The sequence below is a fragment of the Myotis myotis genome, unplaced genomic scaffold, assembly GCF_014108235.1.
Source record: "Myotis myotis isolate mMyoMyo1 unplaced genomic scaffold, mMyoMyo1.p scaffold_m19_p_7, whole genome shotgun sequence".
In the NCBI taxonomy this organism is placed as follows: domain Eukaryota; kingdom Metazoa; phylum Chordata; class Mammalia; order Chiroptera; family Vespertilionidae; genus Myotis; species Myotis myotis.
Window position 1 is genome coordinate 25,639,073 of NW_023416379.1, and position 21,294 is coordinate 25,660,366.

Genomic DNA, 21,294 nt, shown 5'->3' on the forward strand with positions numbered 1-21,294 from the left:
AAAATCAAAGGGCTCTGACTACACACTGGTGGGTCCCAAGCCCAGTCTGTCTTCAGGAATTTTAAAACCTTGAACCACTCTACAGAGATAAGACAAAGCAACCTATCAACCCCAAAGACCCATGTTTAACAGTCCATTGCAGAAATACCCATTGCAGAAAGAACAAGGAAAAGCGTTCAAAAGAAGTAGCTGGCATTGAACCTCTGCACCCAACTTCCCTAAACTCTGCTCTTGGCCAGCGGAGGCATTGGCAGGACTTCCCACTACATTCTTGTTGCATAATTTTATGAAATGTCCTTGCCCTGACGGGGTGGCCCAGTTGGTTGGAGTGTCTTCCTGTACAGTAAAGGCAGGGGTTTGATTCCCAGTCAGGGCACGTACCTCGGTTGCAGGTTTGGGTAATCTTCCCTCATATCTGCTCTGTTTCGTGAGACTGATGTGCTAAGGAGGCAGCTTGTCTGCTCTGTTTTATTTGAAGATTTATGGGGGTAGGTAGAGGTGGAGGGTTCAATAATTAACCTGTGATAGTAAACACTTTTATGTTAAAACAGGCATGGCCATATTTCAAATTAAACATTTATATATCTAAGATTTACAATAAAATATGGGGGCTGTGCATTCCCATTTCTCTGCTTAGAGTACCTGGGTGAACATGATCTAGACACATGATGCATAAAAGTGAAAAGGAGCCCTTCTTCCATGAAGTTGTATTTCTGATCAGGAATATTCTATAGTATAACAAGAACCAAAAGGATAAAATATGATGTATTTCTACATACTCTGCTCCATCTATGTGATTATCATGTTTGCCAGATTGTTTACTATAATACATATTTCAAAATATCCTATAAACAATAATAAATACAACATTCTGTATAGTATGTGGATGATTCTAATGCCTGAAAAAGTTGTACTTCAGTAAGGACCAGTAGCCTATAATCAGAAAAGCAGCACATAGAAGACTAACAGTGAGTGCTTCGGGATGAATGCTGCTGGGTGTTCACCCTCCAGCAGGTCATCAAACCAAGGCCAGACACTCCGATTTTAACCACACACCTGGGAGGATTCGAAAAGTGACTTATACCTCTGATGCGTATGATGCAATTACTCACAGGGTCCAATCACAGAAAAGTGCTCCAAAAGAAGATAGTCTAATCGTAAAATCTCAAAACAATGGGAACTGTTTTCAAATGCTGTGCAGTGAGATACATAGATCCTATGGTTTTTAACCTTACCCCCGCCCCCTTTTTCCTTTCTCATTTTCTTCAGCTGCTTTTCTTATTCCCACTCTCTCTGTAGAACCAGTCCCTACCCAGGCCTAGTCCAGTGATGGCGAACCTATGACACGTGTGTCAGAGGTGACACGTGAACTCATTTTTTTGGTTGATTTTTCTTTGTTAAATGGCATTTAAATATATAAAATAAATATCAAAAATATGTCTTTGTTTTACTGTGGTTGCAAATATCAAAAAATTTCTATATGTGACACGGCACCAGAGTTAAGTTAGGGTTTTTCAAAATGCTGACACGCCGAGCTCAAAAGGTTCACCATCACTGGCCTAGTCCTTCACACTACGAGCCCTCCACCTCCAACTTTACTCCATTAAACAACGTTGGTTGAGGCCCAAATATGCTCTTTTCAGGTCTGCCTAGAAATAAGTCAAAGTAAGTCAATTCAGCATTTGTGTATGTTATATTAATAGAGCTGACTTTCAGCAGAAGCTTGTAGCAAACATCAACCTAATTAAGTTATTATGACTATACTCTTCCATTGTTTTCATTTCCTTACAAAAGGAAAGCCTATCAAACTTCATTGTTAGTCCAAAAGTATATGGTTTTGAAGCTAAAAATAATTACACTCCATGGATACCATGTGTGACAACTGAAAGACCTTGACATACTACTTCTTTGTTATATTCAACAGTAAATGGCACTTAGCATATCTGACTACTTGTAGTATGAGCATGAGATAATTGCTTGGGAACCTAGAACTGCTTATTTAAAGGGTGGGGACTCTTAATATAATTACAGAGCCAAAACCCACCTCCGCTTTACCATGGGAAATATCATAGAATGCACTGTTCATCTTAGATGGCTTCCCAGTCAAATTCTTCATTACTCTCAAGAATCCGCTGGAATTCTCTTGCTGTTTAGAACACAAGGGTATCTGTCCTGGTGAATGGGAACCAAGGAACAGAGGATCTCTGCACTTGAATGAGGCTGAAAGGAGCAGAACACCTTAGCCAAAGTAATGACAGTGTGTCTTTGTCTTTCATCACATCAGCTCACTGGTCCCAGGAAGCTGTATTTTTCCTAAATGTGCATTATTTGAATGCAGCATGTTATTTATTGAAGGGGGGGGGGGGGAGGGAAGTTGCGTGGGAAAAAATTAAACAACAAGAGCACATGTCTTAGAGAACCTTGTATCTGAGAGTCATTTTCATGTACCATGGGAGGCCCAGTTTCTTAATCTTTAGGTATCCATTATCTTCTTGAATTAGCTGTGCTATTATTTTAGAAGATGACTTTTTTTAACACTGTTGGTTACCACTGCAAATCCCCCCAAAGTCTGGGCTTTTTTTGATGTAAATAACCCAGACCACATTCTTCTAAATTTGTGGAGACATTCACTTGATATTTTGAGAAGCATAGAAGAAAAATTAGCTGTCAAGGACCAAATGGCTCACAGAACTAAGAAGAAATACTTCCCTTCTCCCACCATGCCATTCTACAACCTTTTTTTACATTATACACCATAGCAGAATTAAGGTACAATCCGTGGTGTAAAATAAACCACCAAACGGGAAGATGAGCAGGATCAAAAAGGAAAAGAGACTGCTTGCTGTCCCACCACCTGAATGAAGAAGACCCCATCTCAAGGAAGAAGCAACTTTTCATTTTATCAAATACTAGAGGCCTGATGCACGAAATTCGTGCAAGGGTAGGCCTTCCTTCCCTCCTCTGCCGGCACCGGCTTCCCCCTGGCACCTGGGAACCGGGCAGCCCTGGCTTCGTCTGGAAGGTCGTCTGGAAGGATGTTGGCCTAATTAGCATATTATGCTTTTATAATTATAGATTCTTACTACCTAAACTCAAAGCATTTTTTAAAAATTCCCTTCCCCAGATTTGAAGAAAAATGTTTTAAAAAACTGCAAACTAGAAACAAGATTAGAATATCTGGTTTATTGGGAAAAATTCATAATAAAAACTGTAATTGCTTATCCTGCAATTTACAAAATAATAATTCGATATATCAAATGAATTGGTTTTTGTTATGTAAATACAAATGGTAAAAAAAATAATAACCCATGTGATATATCATATATTTCCCATTCAGAGATCTCATATCCCTGAATTCTCCTGTTGCATGCTTTATACCAGATATTTTAAATCAGCTTATCAAAGAAGACCAGGTTTTTTACTATATTTAAGTTTTTACTTACAGTTACAATCTATCAGAAGCTGTGTCTATATGAGTAGAGTCTGCTCAACTGACATGAGAAATTCAAGTCATTTCTTCTCCCAAGGTTGTTTTAATGTTTCTTTTGTGCTACGAATGGCCTTCCTAACGCTTTGCTGCACAACCTGATCATGCCTGTCAGTCACAATGACTTAGACCCAGCCCATCTTTCAACGCAATCTACTCTGACCTTTAACATATAGACACAAAACAGTACAGATTAAAATATCATTTTCCCACACCCCACCCCTACAAACCATTTTTAAAGAGAAAATTTCATCTTAGCATTTCCTTGCATAGAAGACCTTACTACTGCAACAGGTTTTGGTCATGAAAGAATACTTTCGTAAATGACATATCAAGTTAATGTGAAGCTTAGCAAAAGATCTATTACTCAGGATGTGAATTAGAAATTCTCACAAATGATATGCATTTAGGAAACTCTTTTGCCTTCCTTAACTAGCTGAAGGCTGGAAAAATATTTACTTTTTTACATTTCTTTTAGAATATTTGGTCCCTGACAATTTTTTACCAATATTTCCCTCTTCTTTTCCCTTAATAGATCTAGTTTAATCCGGGACGGACAGACACTTGATCAGATTACTTAAATCTTTTAAGTCTTCTTATTTTTACCTTATAAAATGGTAAGTTTCATATTCATATTCTTTTACAAATGTGGTATAAATTATATGGACAGATATTAAGAAAATATTGGCATATTACAGGTAATTCGTTAAAAGAAGTTTTGTTTCACTCTATAAAATATATATAAAAGACGAATATGAAACTATTAACACCATTTAAGAAATAGTTTCTCGAAAATTGTTTTAGCGCTTTGACTAGTCTAATGATATGAACAGTGCCCTGCTCCCCTCCCTGCCAATTAGGTTCAAAGTATTCTGGGAAAAACAGTTTCTTTTTCTGGAATCCATCCTGGCAGCAGGAATCCGTCCCCACCTTAGGCGGAGGAGTAGAAGTACCGGGGCTTGGCATTGCCCAGGAGGTCGTCTTCGTAGTTGGGGAGGCAGCAGAAGAAGAAGGAACAGCCGATCAGGATAATCGTGGCCGCCCACCCGAAGCCGTAGGCCCAGTTATAGAAGTAATTGACAGCGGGGTTGAGATGAAGGGTGAAGGTCTGGGTGTACTTCACCGGGTAAATTACCAGGGAGATGATCTGGAACACAGCTAAAGGAAAGGAAAAAAAAATCCCAAAGTGTGAATGCATGCATGCAGGAATGAATGAATGAATTGCAACAATAGATTAAATCCCTCTCCTAATGTTTTTGCCTTTAAATAAGTATTAAATCCACCTAAATGATGCTAATGGAAAAGGCTAGGGCCGTGGTCAGCAAACTGCGGCTCGCAAGCCACATGCAGCTCTTTGGCCCCTTGAGTGTGGCTCTTCCTAAGCCTTAGGAGTACCCTAATTAAGTTAATAACAATGTACCTACCTATATAGTTTAAGTTAAAACAATTTGGCTCTCAAAAGAAATTTCAATCGTTGTACTGTTGATATTTGGCTCTGTTGACTAATGAGTTTGCTGACCACTGTAGGGTAACTAGTTAATCGTGAGCCAAAAGAGATTTTTAAATATTGTGTGTCTGAGAGAGCTGGCATTGAGCGGAATCCTGAATATAAGAAATACGGACAGGAGACAACTAGAGAATCACAGTCCAGGTGCAAGTATTATATACTGAAGCAAAAAGCCAAAACTGTGGCATATAATAGAAAGCAGGATGGTAATGAAGAGTATTTTTATTACCTTTGTATTTCCTGTGCCAAAGACATAGTTAATATTTTCACTGTTAGCAAAAATAATGTATATATACACATACACACACGTGCATGCACACACACATCTATCACTCCATTCAAAATACACCATTGGAATAGTCCTTCAATAAATGAATGCCTAAATGAAATGACGAACCAATGATGCAAAATGATCAATGCAGAGAATCACCAGAAAAGGAAGTGAGGACCTAAAGAATAAATGAGAGATGGAGGGCGAAGAGCTTTTCAGGCTCAGGGAGCAGAAATGAAAGATGGGCTTTGGTGAAATGTAAGAGAGGAAATAAAGAAATGTGTCAATTTCTAATCTTTTCGGCATATGAGTCACAATATTACAATCATTATTAATCATATTAACATTTTAAGCAACTCAAAAGTAAAAAGAACATAACCTTCTTTTATAGTTTTTTTCAGTGAATATGCATACTTCTATAAAGCTATAATGAGTATATCCATTCTGTGCTATGTTCTGCATTTTATTGACTTAATATTTCATATGTACATTGCCATGTCAAAGGGTATGAGCAGATTTTAGTTCTGCTTGAGCATTTTAAAAAAACAATTTGAACTGCAAAAAGCCAAATAGAAGCAGAGGTGGGATTTGACAAGGTTCCTCATATCTTTTGTGATTCCAAGTAATTTCTGATTGTAAAATATTATTCCAAAAGCAAACTTTCAAGCATGAGGAACACTGGAGTAAACTTTATCTTTAATCAGGAGGAATTTTTAAATGTACAAGCGAGGGCAGAGCCTGCATGGGCCAGTTCCCTGAGGCCACCCCCTGCCTCTCAGCCAGGGCCATTTGTCCTGCCCTAGGCTCTGTGGGAACCCAGCACAAAGTGGTCTCCCTCTGGGCTCATGCTCGATCTCATGGACCTTTAGTCACAAGGCTTCTGACCCGTGTCCAAGGCCTTCTGCTCACTCTGTGTCTGTACTCCACGTCTGTAGCTGGATTTCTGCTTTGCTCCCAGGAGCCTACCTTATCTTGAGACATGACCTATGGCCTCACTTTGCCATCATCAGCTCCTTCTTTCCCCTCCTCAGGAAATCCAGTTTTGCATCTAAATCCATTCTGTGGCTGGGGTCCTGCCCCTTTGAGAGACTTCCCTAGGGCCAGGTGCCTTCCTAAAATTTCATATTATTCTTGCTCCCAGAGTCCTAGTTGTTATATTCCATGAATAAATGTTTACTCTGAGCCCCACCCACCTGCATAACTAAATTTCTGGTTCCCCAGCACCGGCGATGAGGCAATTACAGGGCTGGCCTCTTCCAGGTCCCCCATCCCACTACAGAAAACCCTTTCACGACCCCCCGCATCATAAGACCACAAAACTCCTTCAATAAGTAAAATGGCTCAAGGACATAGCCACCCCCCAGCATGGGGCTCCCAGAAGGTCGGCAATGGGCCCACTGCAGAGACACTGTCCCTACAGAGCTGACTCAGCCCCAGTCCCTCAGCGTAGGGGTGCCACTGGACATGGCATCACCTACAAGAGATGGTATACAGTAGGGGTGGGGAATGTCCAGCCTGAGGGCCTTTAAGGCCCGCAAAATCCTTTGGTCTGGCCCTGCCAAGGCATTAGGGGTGAGTTAATTAAATGTTTGACCAAATACAGCAGGCTAATTTTTAAGTTGATAGTTTTGTATGGCCCGTGAATGATGTTATACATATCCAAATGGCCCTTGGCAGGAAAAAGGTTCCCCACCCCTGGTATACAGAATGACAACCTTCCTCATTTGGAAGGGGAGCAAAGAGTACCAGGTGAGACAGAGGAGGAAAGGGCTCTAGATCTTCTGCTTTTTGTTGCTCATCCTCACCTAAGGATACTTTTCCACTGATATTTAGAGAGAGTGGAAAGGAGGGGGAGAGACAGAGAGAGAAAGAGAAACATCAATGTTAAAGAGACACATCGATTGGTTGCCAACGGCTCTAGATCTTAAAACACATCTCTCCTCCGTGAATTCTGCCCTTGGTAACACACTTTCTGAGAACAGGTCAGGAACTGCAATTGTCAGGGATGTTCTTTGGGGACCGGGCACCCCTTCACTGATTTCCAGGGAAGGTGGAATGGAGAATCGCTGACACACAGACTTACCCGCCAGGGCCAGGAGGCCTCCGATCACTCTCAGGAAGACGAGCATTTGGGGTCCGCAGAGGGCAAAGAAGGAGAGGATGAAGCAGATGACCAGGATGATGAAGCCACAGAAGAGCGTGGCAGCGGCTGCCCTTCCCCATGCTGCGAGCGAAAGGAAACAGTGATCAATAAGACAGATGTGCCAAATTCAACAACCACTTATCAAAGTATGGGTAGCAGTGTTTTTTTCTTTCTACTAATTACATTTGGATGGAAGAACAGTTTTTCTTTTGACAAGACTCAAGCATCTCCATGTCTCCCGGGGGAATTAGGCAAACCATAGGTAGGACACTAATATACTGATCCGCAATAATGCCTCATCCCCTCAGTTTTAGGACAAGTGTTTCTATCTCTGAGATGAAAGTTAAATTTCATTAAATTATTTCTTGTTTAATAAACTGGCCATATAAACTAGTAGATTTAAAAGGTTCACTCAAGTTCTAACACAGCACGACCATAATAAACAGCATTTTGGGTATTAACAATCCAAAGTACCATGTCTTTAGGAAATGTTCCCACCACCTCTAAAAGGATCTTTGTTTCATATCAGTTCTTGGTTCTGTGCAAAAATAATCTTTGAAAACATAAACTTATGAGTAGGCAGAGATGTGAACTAAAACAATTTAATTGTAAAGTAGCTGTGATTTAGAAAAAAAAAAAAAATAACACAGTTAAGCACAGTCTTTCTAGACTTTTGCCTAAATTTTAACTCTGGGGTATTCAGAATTTATTGCACAAGAGTTCTTAACCATCGATGCTGGCCCTAAAATGAGCTCTGAGTTTGAAAATCTGCAGGGGCTCCTCCAGCCCTGTGTCCTGTGTCATGCTACCCTCCGCCTGTGGAAGTGAAGAGCCATGAGCCCAGGCTCGTGATTCCAGCCAGTATTCTTACTGTCCAACCTGCTCTGGTTTTTAAGATTTCTTCACACACAACCTTCTCTCTAGAGGTAATAACTAACAGTTGGAAGTAATTGCTCTGTGCCAGGCACTGGGTTAGGAACTGGACATATTTAGCTCACTGAATCCTCACAATAACTTTTTAGGGCTCATACTGATATAATTTCTTTAGAAATGAAGCTATATACATACTAAGGCTTTGAGAGTTCAAATAGCCTGCTATAGCCACACAGCCAGTCAGTGATGTAGGCAGTTTGATTTAGAGCCTGCCTGAATCCAAAACAACTTTTTTTAAAGCTATAATTTACATACCATAAAATTCACCCTTTTCAAGTATACAATTCAGTGGTTTTTATATTCACAGGGATGTGCAACCATCACCACTTACAATTCCAACATTTTTATCACCCCAAAAAGAAATTCCATGTCCTTCCATTCCCCCTTCCTCCAGCTCTGGCAACCACTAATCAACTTTCTGTCTCTATAAATTTGCCTATTCCGGACATTTCAGATAAATGGAATAGTACGCTATGCAGCTGTTTTGACTGCCTTCTCTCATTTAGCATAATGTATTCAAGGTGCATCTATGTTGTAGCACGCATCAGTGCTTCATTCCTTTTTATGGCCAAAATATATTCTATTGCATCGATATCCCACAGGTTGGTTATCCATTCTTTCATTAATGGATGAACATGCATTCTTAACCGATTACTCTTTGTGGCATTTGAAAAGGAGAGTCGTGTGCACCTCTGCCCTGGTATTACTCCAACTGCAGTGCAGCTCAGCTGACAAATTCATCTTCACTTAATTCTAGGGCATTTGCTGGTCAAAGTTAAAGATACGGGTGGGATAGCAGAAAGGGCAAGGGCTTTGGAGGCAGAACTGGGTCTCATTTATACACTGCCTCTGCCACCTATAAGCCACTGTCCATCTGCGCCTCTGCTGCCCAAGGCTAAAAATACCTTCTTTCAAGACTCCTGTAAGGATGAGAGCCTGTGTGTGAAAAGTCACATAGCTCAAAAAGTTCCTCCTGTATTTCTATGATGTTTCTCCAGGAACTCAAGTTTTCATTTTATTCTACATTCGCAAGGTTCCGCACTGTCACATAAAGGCTGCTCCTCAGTCCCCCACTGCATTTTCATATCTCCATCTGTTACAGACAAACCCGAGCTAGGTTCCCCTGTTCCCTTGAGCAGCAAACCCCCCACTGCCCCCATGTCCTCCAGATCTTCCTCTGCATCCATGAATGACTGGGACCCAGGTAATGAAGGAGAAGACACATTTTTATATGCTCAAATACCATGTGTTTACACAAACTAGCCCTTAGCAGCAATGGTCAAGATGGGCCTGAGAGAGTACATGAGTGGGCCTAGTTTTATCTTTACAAGGTTTATTCCCTCCAAGTCTCCTTCCTCTTCCTGTGAGATCAATGAGATATTTTAGGGGCAAAGTAAAATAGAAATGTTTTCTTTTAAAATAGAAATGAATAAAGTAAAAAAATGGAATTGAGTAAGTCTCTTTTCTCACTTTTGCTTTGTTCTTCAAGCAAGGTCACTTTCAATAGAAGAGGAACCGTGCTTTGAGAAGAGCATTCATTAATCAGGTCATCTCAAAGTCTAGCCCACACACCACCGAGTCAAAATCATCCGGGGAGCTTATCAGAAATACAGATTCCTGTGCCTCCCTCCAGAAATACTGAATCAGAGCTTGAGGCGTAGTGCCCAGGAATCTGCATGTAATCTGTGAACGTAAGTATAAACACAGAGCGTTTTAAGAATGTTTCCTATGCTATGTTATATCAACTCAGTTAATCTCTTGCTTATTTACAATGCTGAATCATCAAAATGGAAAATTAAGGACATTCTGTTTTGACAAAGGCTGCCTTGGAAGTAGACCTGTAAAACCTGGTCCCGCAGATGGAACACCCACAATGACTCACTTAACTATCATTTAAGACAGAAATCTTGGCATGGTTTTAAAGATTCTATTCTGACTGATGAATGACAAGTAAGGCAAACTGCCTTCTCATGTCAATGACTATTTTGTTGTAAAATAATGAAATGGATCCTACCAGATCTGAGCAAGGTCCTCCCAGGCCAATAATCTGTCCTAAAAGGGGACCAACTGTCATGAAGACTTGGGACATGGCAATTCCCCATGACATATATTTCAAAAACTTGTACCCTAAGTAGCTTTGGTCTCACTTAATTACCCAGAGTGAGCCTCATATCTACAATTACCCAACTCTTTTGGGAAGTATTTACATTTTTATATTGTATCATGGTCTGTACCAGTGATGGCGAACCTATGACACGCGTGTCAGAGGTGACACGCGAACTCATTTTTTTGGTTGATTTTTCTTTGTTAAATGGCATTTAAATATATAAAATAAATATCAAAAATATGTCTTTGTTTTACTATGGTTGCAAATATAAAAAAATTTCTATATGTGACACGGCACCAGAGTTAAGCTAGGGTTTTTCAAAATGCTGACACACCAAGCTCAAAAGGTTCGCCATCACTGGTCTATACTAAGCCATATTTACCAACTCTAATGGAAAATGTTGACTTTTAAAACTTGTCCTAAAGCTACTTTGTCTATGATTCAACAGCTGGTTCTCAGTTCTTCAAAGGCAGACTGTCCATCTTGATCTATTGTGAAGACATTATTACTTTATGCACTTTAAATTTTATTGCCTTTCCTAATTGTGTGTGTGTGTGTGTGTGTGTGTGTGTAGGGAGGCAGGACTCTCATTGTCAATTATTATTCTCTGAACTGAGGCCACAAAAGCATACAATACTCCAGGTAAACAGTTTCCCTGTAGGAAAGCTTTTTGTTTATTTGTTTTGTATCCTTAAGGGAAAATACATTTGGTGTTTTATATACATAATCTATTATGTCATAAGTTTATCTTCTAAATACCACTTGGAGAAGTTCACATTATCAAAGAAACCAGCAGCGTTATAAATCCTCTTTTAAATAAGGTTCATTTAAGATCCATTTAGATGAAGAATAGCTTATCAAATTTTTCTCTGGCTTGCAAAGATTCAACATTAAATCAACAACATGGAAATAATTCTATGGTCGCTAAAGAAACTCTGAGCTTTTCATAGGAAATGTTTTTGAGTTGTTTGCATGAAAATGAATACTATATCTTTTCCCAGAGATTACATGCGAAAACACAATGTTACAAGGCAAAAGGGACTAGGAAAAGATCAGTAAGGTCAACTGATAAGAGCAAACAAAGTAAAAATAAATACCTTGAATGTCAAGCTAGAAATCATAAATCAAACTGAAGTTTGTGAAAAGAAAAAAATAAACTTTTATTTTAAGATGAGCATTGCTGATATTTTTAATATTGTTGGTAATATTTTAGAGACTCCCTAATTTTTCTCCTAAAGTTAGCATTTCTTTAATGGTTTTCTGCATTCTTCAGTAGTTTGACATGTGGACACTACACATTAACCAAAACAGCCTGTAGTCTAGCCCCTTATTCAGTGCCCTGCAGATACCAACCTATTACCCAACCAGAGTAGGTTCCCTTTCCAGAACAAAGGATTCATCTGTTAATAATATCAAAGGCCCCATCTACTGAATCTGAATGTTGTCCGATCTCTTCATGTTGTTTCTATAGGATTCTTTAGATGATATACAGGCACAACTGAAAACTGGATAAAATCGTATGTGAAAAAAATAAAAGATCCGATCTATAAATAAATATAAGCATGGGTGGATGACATATTCAAAAAGACCGTTGCATGTTCAATGAGGAAGAAATCTGCAGGAATACAGGCCAGTGCTTCTGAAACTTAAAAGTGCTTAGGAATCACCTGGGGATCTTGTTCAACTACAGATTCCAATTCAGCAGGTGGGACCTGAGTCACTGCGTGTCCAGTAACCTCCAGATAATGCTGATACTGCTGTTCTTCAACACTTTGAGTAGCAAATATTACAGGGCAACACCGAAGAGGCCTCCAAAGAAATCTGCACGGGGAGAAGCAATTTTGCAGGTTTTGGAAGGCAGAAGCAGTGGCTTTAAGGGAGGAACGACAGGGTCACCAGGCGAGTTCCACAGTTGGTGTGAGATTCCTAACATACTCTGCATTTCTCCTGCAGCAGAGCCAGATGATAACGCCTTACCATGGTGTTTTCACGGAACTATGAGACTTTACCCTTTCATGGTCTTTTAAAGGCAGAATGGTGAAAGCTTCCTACACAGGAAGATGCAAAAACAGGGAATTGTACCCTGAATTCACACAAGATAAACAGCAGCGAATTTAGGATCTACCCTTACATACAAGTCTGTCAGACAGAAGAAGGCCACAAAGTAGGATTTACAGAGAAGCGTGTTTCAGCTCCATGGGTAGAAGATGGTAGAAGAGAAGTACTTTTAAACAAATAGCATCAAGAAGAGAACTGAATTCAGTTGCTGAACAAAGGGAAGAAGCTCAGATGGGTCGTGGGTGGTGTTGAGAGCGCTTGGAGAAAGCTGGAATAGGTGTACTCTTATTCCCTTCTAATTCTGCTTGTCTAGGAGTCTGTGTCTGTTTACCGGGAAAAGACAACTCAGGTCACTAACGAGGGATTGAGGTTAATGCTACGTGCGGCAAATGTGGAGTGCACTGGGCTAGATCACTGGTTCCTAGACTTCAAGATTGTAAAAATCACTATACATATTTTTTAAACTATGAAAATCAATTGAGAGTGGCCGATTATTTAATTTTGCCATGTAAGGATGTAAACACATGCCCGCAAAGAGTAATCTATCTACTAACACCCAATTTCATAAAATAAGAACATTTTAATATTTCACCTTGCCCCCACCAAAAGCCACAAGAGCATCATCTCAAAATGCAGTCCCTTAAATTGAATTTAGCCTAATGTAAACATATTAACTTCATATTTATCTTTCTCATTTCCTGTACATTTAAGAACCATAGGGCTAAATGATCTAAAAATGTTTCAGATAATCCTCTGATTCTTTGACTTATCCAAGAATGATGTCATGTTTAAAACACACACACACACACAACAAAATCAAACCATTCAGTGCGTTCTGTGGGATCAAAGGGCACCTTTGTAAAAATGAGGCTCTGCGCTTCTTTCTGCCCAGACAAGGCAGATGCTCTTCAACGCCGACTCCCCACTTTCATTCTTGGTGCACACATTCCTCTCTATTCTTCTCCGCCCTGACAAGCTGGAGCTTGCTTAAGATTTGAAATCTACACCACTGATGCTTAAAATAGTCTCCTGAGGTATTTTACTTATACATGAAATAAGAATGATCATTTCAATACTTAAATCTAGATATTTTTTCCAGTTTTGAGAAATATAAACCAGGAGTTTTTAAAAATTCAAACAAGTATCTGTAAAGCTGGGTATTTATTTAGTTGTTACTATCATGAAAAGAACATACTCAGCATGTAATTTGGTTCATTTATAGGAAAAATGAGGTAATATGGTAATCTGAAATTCTTAAGAAACTGTTAATAATGGAAAAGAATATAATATTCTGCTTTTTATATAATATTAAGGAACTACATACCTCTCTATTTAAAAAGTCGGTATTATTTAGTATTAATGCCAATACTTGCCAAGAATAACCTGTCTTTAAACCAAAATTAATGTATTAATATTATGGTCTTGGCCGGGTTAGCTCAGTTGGTTAGAGCATTGTTCCGATACACCAAGGTTGTGGGTTTGATTCTCGGTCAAGGGCACATATAAGAATCAACCAATGAATGCATAAATAAGTGAAACAACAAATCAGTGTTTCTCTTTCTCTCAAATCAATATATAAAAATTTAAAAATAAACATTATGAATATCAATAAGAAATGGTGAAGCACTTTGTAATAAAAAGATAAACTTATTAGTTTCAGAGGTAAATCACAATGTTTATTTTCTAGTACATATGGAGAAGTTTTTTTTTTTAAAAAAAATGGATGTACCTACTCAATTCTTTATATTGAGATATCATTTTAATTAGAGCCATCCACCTTAGTCCTTATGTGTTTATTCATATGTAGGAGTGTGTGTAAACTGCTTACTACATTTTAGATAAAGTAGTATAAACATACTATGTTCAGCAAGACCTTATTAAGGCTCTCTGAAAATCTCCAGGGTTCAGAGATGCCTAAATCATCGCCCTACAATGTAGGCACAATGGCTGCACCTGTGAGGCAAAACTAATGAACAGTCCTTGCCAGGAAGTGGAGCAGAAGTATAATAAACACTCCCACTCATCCTTGACTACAACAGCCCTAAACGGACCTCTCCTGGTGAATTCATATCTATTTTCTCCTTCCCGTAGTCACCTAATCTATAGTAATAGATTTAAGACTCACTTGGAAAACTGAACTTTCCAAAAACCAGTTTCTCTTTTAAATGGATCTATATACACTGGATCAATGTTTTCTTTACAATCAAGAGTTAATGCTTTATTATACTAAGTGAAATAAGCCAGTCAGAGAAAGATAAATACCACATGATCTCACTCATTTGTGGAATATAGTGAACAAAATAAGCTGATGAACAGGGATAGATCCAGAGACAGAGAAGCAGCAATAAGACTGTCAAACCTCAGAGGGAAAGTAGGGGAGGGTGGGGGTAAGGGGAAGAGATCAACCAAAGGACTTGTATGCATGCATATAAGCCCAACCAATGGACACAGACAACAGGGGTGTGAAGGCATGAGTGGGGGGGTGGGGGGCGGGGGCAGTTATGGGGAGAATGAGGTCACATGTAATACCTTAATCAATAAAGAAACTAAAGATTGGGAAAAAAGAGTTAATGCTTTAGACTCTAATTAAAAAAATTAAACCAAGAAACAAAGCCTGCTTACTCCCTTCCAAATACAAAGCAGTCTATCAACCTGAGGTTGAAAGCGCCACACCCTAGGAAAGTGAGCTCATTCTGCAAGTTCAGGAAAAAGGGAAGGAGACCTGACTTGGGGTGAACGCACAATATGCAGATGAGGTACTATAGAATTGTACACCTGAAACCTATATAATTTTATTAACTAATGTCACCCAATAAATTCAATAAAAAAGTGTACAATTCAATTTAAAGAAGAGAAAAACTGCATTGTGTGTGTTTCTCAGGAGGGCTATGATCACAGGCAACGCCCTGCAGGTCAGGTCCCATCCCAGCAATAGTGCTGATGGGATTCTGCCAGCACCCCAATCCCCACAGGGCACTGACTTCTATTTCATGTGTACAGTATTGCTGAGTATTCTTGGGGTCTGTATTAGTCTTTGGAGTGATTATCATAGTCTGTTTAAAAAACACACCTATTTAAGCAGACCTATTAAATCCCCTACAAGCTACTAAATTCGAATGCATTTTAAGATACAGATATATTATCTCAAAGAAATGAATTCTCTATATATTAGACACTCTATATATGTGTGTGTGTGTGTGTGTGTGTGTCTGTGTGTGTGTTAACTCGATTAAAAACCTAACAGACTTTCAATAATACAACAATGCTGTTTCAATAATTCAATAATGCTGTTTGTGTTTTAAGAAAAGAAAAACACACTTTAAGGAAAGCAGGAATTCCCTTCAGTCTTTACCTTTTATGACCTGCCAATGAGAACCATGCCTCCTTTTGGAGAAGAGAAAAGGTCACGGTGGCAACTTGAAAACAATTCCATAGTCGGTAAGAATCAACACCAAGCCCCGGATAGAGGGCCTCAGAAACAAACAGTTCCGGTTGGAAGCTCTGGGCCATTTGAGGGTTGGAGGGGAGGAGGGGCCAGTCAAGTCTCTGGTCCCAGAAGGAAATGAAAAAAGGTAGGTGACCTGTCTCTTTTTCGGTTTAAAACTATTAAACCTGGCTGGTAAGGTCCCAGTGAGTAATATTTGGCTTTAAACTTCTGATTTTGCTCCTACTTAAACCCGGCTGTTCTTCACATCTACCAGTTAGCAGGGGTAGCATCAGACAAAACCAGGCTCCTCTGGGGTCTGTTCTATCAACATGTTAAGCACGGAGGCTTCCTCCATGCAGGAAAAATGAAATACTCCGTCTTCAATATACAGTGTCCCCAAAAATGTATGCACGCTTTAACAGCCAATAGCTCCATTTTAAAATGAAATGTATTTTAATAAACACTGCCTTTGTGATTATTCAAAGTGTGTGTATACATTTTTAGGGAGACATTCTATATGTGTTAACTCTGCTTCATTTCGCTGGTGTGGAAGATGTGTTTGCTTTTTCGATTTAAAATGATATTCAAATAAAGTTTTCTAAACAGCAAGGCAGTGCTTAAAGCAAAAAAACACCACTCCCCCCCGCCCCCCAGACAAAAACTAGCCTGAAGCATTGAAATTAGTACAGTATCACCTGAAGTCGTAACAACTGAAATTTTCACCAAGAGAGCTTTCACGCCAACATTAGGGAAGGCCGGTATTTAACACATATATTTTAATCATAAGAACCATAGGAGAAGGCGGAATGGGAAGAAATTTCAGTAGGTATCAAAAAATATATACTTTGTTTATTGTATTTACTCGTCGAGCCTGTTCAAATGATTGAAATCATCTTTTGCACAGAACTGACAAACCCTACGAAGAAGCTCTGTTTGAACTGGGTCATTTTCTTCCAGAGTTGAGCTTGGCTTGGACCACTCAAAGCCGCTCCTGCTATGTTTTGTTCAGATCGGAGGTATGAAGCTAAAGCTAAACTCTGAACAGATTTATTTTTTTAAGTCACCCATTATTCCTAACCCTGTGCAGTCCCTTCCCAAACGGCGGCTTGCGAAAGCCGGGCACTCCCACTGCGCCGGCGCACACCCGGCCGCGACCCGGAGGACTTCCCGGAGGCGGCGGCCGGCGGCACTCACCGTATTCCATGAGGCTCTGGCAGCCATCCGCCTCGGACCCGCTGCCGCCGCCCTCGTGGAAGCATCGCCACCACAGCGAGGACGTCTGGATGTGGTCGCTCGACTGCAGCCAGCCGCGGCCGGCCAGCGCGATGATGTCAAAGGCGATGGCGCTGAGCAGGAGCAGGGGCAGGATCCACCTGCAGCGCTCGCAGGCCAGGCCGCAGCGCAGCATCTCGACGGCGGGGCGCGAAGGAGAGGGGCGCGCGGGGCTCGGGAGCGGCGGAGAGTGGCCCGCGAGCGCCGGCCGAGGGACAAAAGGGACGAGGCGGCGGCCGGCCCCACCCAGATTCCGGTGACTCAGAGCGCCGCCCGGACCTGTCCGCGGGCGGGACGCACCGGGAGAGGCGGGGCGGGCTCAGGTTACACCCGTGTGGCTGCGCTTTCCCGTCCGCCCGGGCCGACCTGGAGCGCCCGGCCCGGGAACCCAGGCACTGCCCCGCTGCAACCGGGCGCGCCTCTGGGCTTCCCCGCGACCTTCTTTTCCTCTTACAGGATCCCCTCACTGGAAATTTTTTAAAAAAATATATTTTTATTGATTTCAGAGAGGAAGGAAGAGGGAGAGAGAGATAGAAACATCCATGATGAGAGAGAAGCATGGATCGGCTGCCTCCTGCAAGTCCCTCACTGGGGATCGAGCCCACAACCCGGGCATGTGCCCCGGAATCGAACCTGGGACCTTTCAGTTCGCAGGCCAGCGCTCTACCCACTGAGCCAAACCGGCTAGGGCAAACGTTTGTGTGTGTTTTTATTCTCCACGTGTGCCCGTTTCAATCTGCCCAGCACTAGCTAAATATTTAAGCCCTGGCGTCGGGCAATGCTCTGATTTTCAACCATGCCATCCTAAGTCGCAGGCAGCTTGAGATGGGTGTTGGAGTTGTACCTGTGTGTTAGCGAACCCCGGTGCGGCCCGGGCACTGCCTCCTGGGCTCACCTTTGTACCTCGGACTCTCATCTGTTTACAGGCCCGCCTTTCCCACTGGGCTGCCAGCTCTGCGACAGCCAGGCCACGCTTTACTTGTCTGTGTGTCCCTGGTGTCTGGCACTGTGTCTGGCTCTTTTGACATTTGATGCGTGAGCACACTGAATTTAACATATGTTCACTTCCAAGTCAGAAGCGCTTCATCTGGCTTCTCATCCTGTTTGCCTCAGTCCCTCCCTACCACAAATCTCTACCTATTCAAACCCCACTCTATATCTACTCTTTTCATTTACTATTGAAGTTTCTCCAGATAGAAACCATATGCCAATAGGCATTCAGAACCTAAAATGCCACCTCAGTGTCCTAGCTCTGCTTCTGTCACCACACGACTCCTCAGGTGTGGCAGGGAGGGTGGGTGGCAGCTGGGCGTGGCTCTGAAGGAGAAGCGAGTTCTGGGTGTTGGGCAAATCATGAAAAACATCCAATGAGGGTCACATCTTACGTTGTACCTCTAAAGATTTCTTCTGAATCCCTTACTTTTCTATTAATTTAATAGAAAAGGAGTGGGAAATACATGGCGATGTTTAAAACTGAGTCCTCTGTACTTCAGTTTGGTGTTCTCAGTGGACACAATACTCTTATCTAACTCAGTTCTCTGGTAACTTTTTAGGACAAATGAGAAAAAGCACTGAGAAAGTATCTGAAACCACAAGAAATCATTTCCCCAGCCTTCATTTATACAAACCAAGTTCACATATTTTCATTAGAGGCAAATATTTTCACTTTCAAAGAATAGCACAAGGGGTATTTTGGCGAGAATTAACCGTTTACAGTGGAGATTGTGTAAGGAAAATATGCTCTTAGGGCAGCGGTTCTCAACCTGTGGGTCGCGACCCCCAAACCTTTCACAGGGGTCGCCTAAGACCATCAGAAAACACATATTAATATATAATTACATATTGTTTTTGTGATTAATCACTATGCTTTAATTATGTTCAATTTGTAACAATGAAAATACATCCTGCATATCAGATATTTACATTATGATTCATAACAGTAGCAAAATTACAGTTATGAAATAGCAACAAAAATAATTTTATGGTTGCGGGTCACCACAACATGAGGAACTGTATTAAAGGGTCGTGGCATTAAGAAGGTTGAGAACCACTGTCTTAGGGTTTTCAAAAGTAATGAAAATATTTGTTTAATTGGCTGTCTATAATACAGTTGTGAGATATATCATATTCTTTTTTAAAAAATATGTTGATATTGATTTCAGAGAGAGGAAGGGAGAGGGAGAGAGATAGAAACATCAATGATGAGAGAGAATCATCCATCAGCTGCCTCCTGCATGCCCCCCTCTACTGGGGATCAAGCCTGCAACCTGGGCATGTACGCTGGCTGGGAAGCAAACCATGACCAATGACCCACACTGGCCAGGCAAGACAAATCATATTCTTACGAAACAAATAGAATACTGACTATGAGAACAGTGGTTTCAAACAAAAAGAAAGTTTCGTTGGTATCTTAATATCTCTGAATAATATTTCAGTGAATATGAGGAAAAGGGCTCATTAATGCTGAGGTGAAAGCAAGAAAGGTATTTAGAACTTCTGGAAGAGACTAAACCAACATGCTTACTGGTAGGTTCCAACAGTAATGTACATAACACAGGACTCACATACTATAGAACCAGATAGCTCAGGTTCTGATTATTTCTCATACAAGCTGTGTGACACTGGTCCACTTAATTTGTTTGTGCCTCAGTTTCCTCATCTGTAAAATGGATAGTGCTCACCCCATAGTGTTGTAATGAGTATTGAAATAACTAATACATATGTGTAACCTGCTCAGGATAATGCATGTACATAGTAAACCAAACATAAGGGTTGATGATGGTGACAATTTTCACATAGGTTTCTCACTTTAATAAGATCAGAAGGGGCCCTTTTCATGTTTTTGAGAAGCAAATTCTATATATGAATACCAACTGTAAGTCATTAAGTTACTAGTATCTTAGACAATGCAAGCATTCATCCTAGCCATATTCCTGAAACGATGGCTATGGTAGAAAGAAGACAGTTAAATAGCTCTCCCTGCTGGATAACTTAGGGATTGCTCAGCACTTGACTATGTAAACTATACCTGCAAAAAGTTTTTACTTCAATAAATTTTAGGGATTTGTGGTTCTAAACCAAATGAATAGTACAGACAAAAATGCTTAAATATATAATTTTAGAATAAAAATTCATAGCTGTATTACTCTCCTGTCCAGAGAAAGTAATAACAATAACATTTTCTGGGAGTTTACTATGTGCCAGTAAGTGTTTCACACCCACCTTGTGAGGTATGCATTGCTATGATCTTATAGACAAGAAGACTGGGCCACACAGAAATGGAGCATCTTGCTCAAGACTGCACAGGCCTTGACTAGCAAAGCCACACTCCACCTTAGGCAGTTTGACACCAGAGACAGTAGTATTTACACTAACCACTCATAAGAGTTTGGGTTATAGTTCTCCAAAAGTTTCCTTCTTTCTCTCCGTTACCTCAAAAACATCCAACCCACTACCAGTTCTCTCCCAAGCTGTAATGAAATGACCCCCGTACAAGCTTCTGTGCTCTCAGTAGTAAACCAGTGACTGGAGTGCAGTAGAACAAGCACTGAACAGAACTCGGACGTTCTGAGTTCTAGCTCTCACTGACCCTGTGATAACTTCCCCTCTAATCACTGTCCAATCCCCCTTGCTCGTGCAAACATTTAATTATCTCTACTTTCTCACCCCTTATTCCTTCCTCATCTGACTGCAGTCTCTCTTTTACTCATGAGTGATGGTAAAAAGCTTAACAACCAACTTTCTGAAGGTGAAAAAAATCCTTGATTTATAGCCATTGCCAATTTCCATAGTGTAAGTACTCCCCAATGGCTGATTTCCAGCTACCAACTTGATGTCACTGGATACAGAAGTAGGAAGAAATATGTGTAATCATCTGTCTCAAGCCAGTATGAGCTCTACTGCATCTACCCCCATATCCTACAAACTGTTCTGTTTTTCAAAGGTCACCAATAAGCTCCTATTTGCCAAACTCAATAGGTGTCATTGGCCTCTTTGTTGTACCAGGAACTTTGATGTCTCTCTACATTTGACTTTCTACCTTCTTGGCTTCTAAAGCCCAGTGCCCCAAGACCACCAGGAACACACCTG

General features: G+C 40.7%; 1 protein-coding gene across 1 annotated transcript; it reads right to left on the reverse strand.

Moving 5' to 3' along the window:
• Window positions 1–3,164: 3,164 nt before the first annotated feature.
• LOC118659843 (p53 apoptosis effector related to PMP22) lies at window positions 3,165–17,414 on the reverse strand. Its single transcript, XM_036316376.1, has 3 exons — window positions 17,128–17,414; window positions 7,349–7,489; window positions 3,165–4,645 (listed from the first exon to the last, which is right to left on the reverse strand). The coding sequence occupies exons 1-3, from the start codon at window positions 17,339–17,341 to the stop codon at window positions 4,419–4,421; spliced, it is 582 nt and encodes a 193-aa protein (XP_036172269.1). The 5' UTR covers window positions 17,342–17,414; the 3' UTR covers window positions 3,165–4,418.
• Window positions 17,415–21,294: the final 3,880 nt, after the last annotated feature.

Coding starts and splice junctions, on each gene's coding strand:
- LOC118659843 (XM_036316376.1), bottom strand. CDS start 17,341: ATGCTGCGCTGCGGCCTGGCCTGCGAGCGCTGCAGGTGGATCCTGCCC. Junction 7,490..17,127: donor CCAGAGCCTCATGGAATACG/GTGAGTGCCGCC, acceptor TTTCGCTCGCAG/CATGGGGAAGGGCAGCCGCT. Junction 4,646..7,348: donor AGGCCTCCTGGCCCTGGCGG/GTAAGTCTGTGT, acceptor CCTTTCCTTTAG/CTGTGTTCCAGATCATCTCC.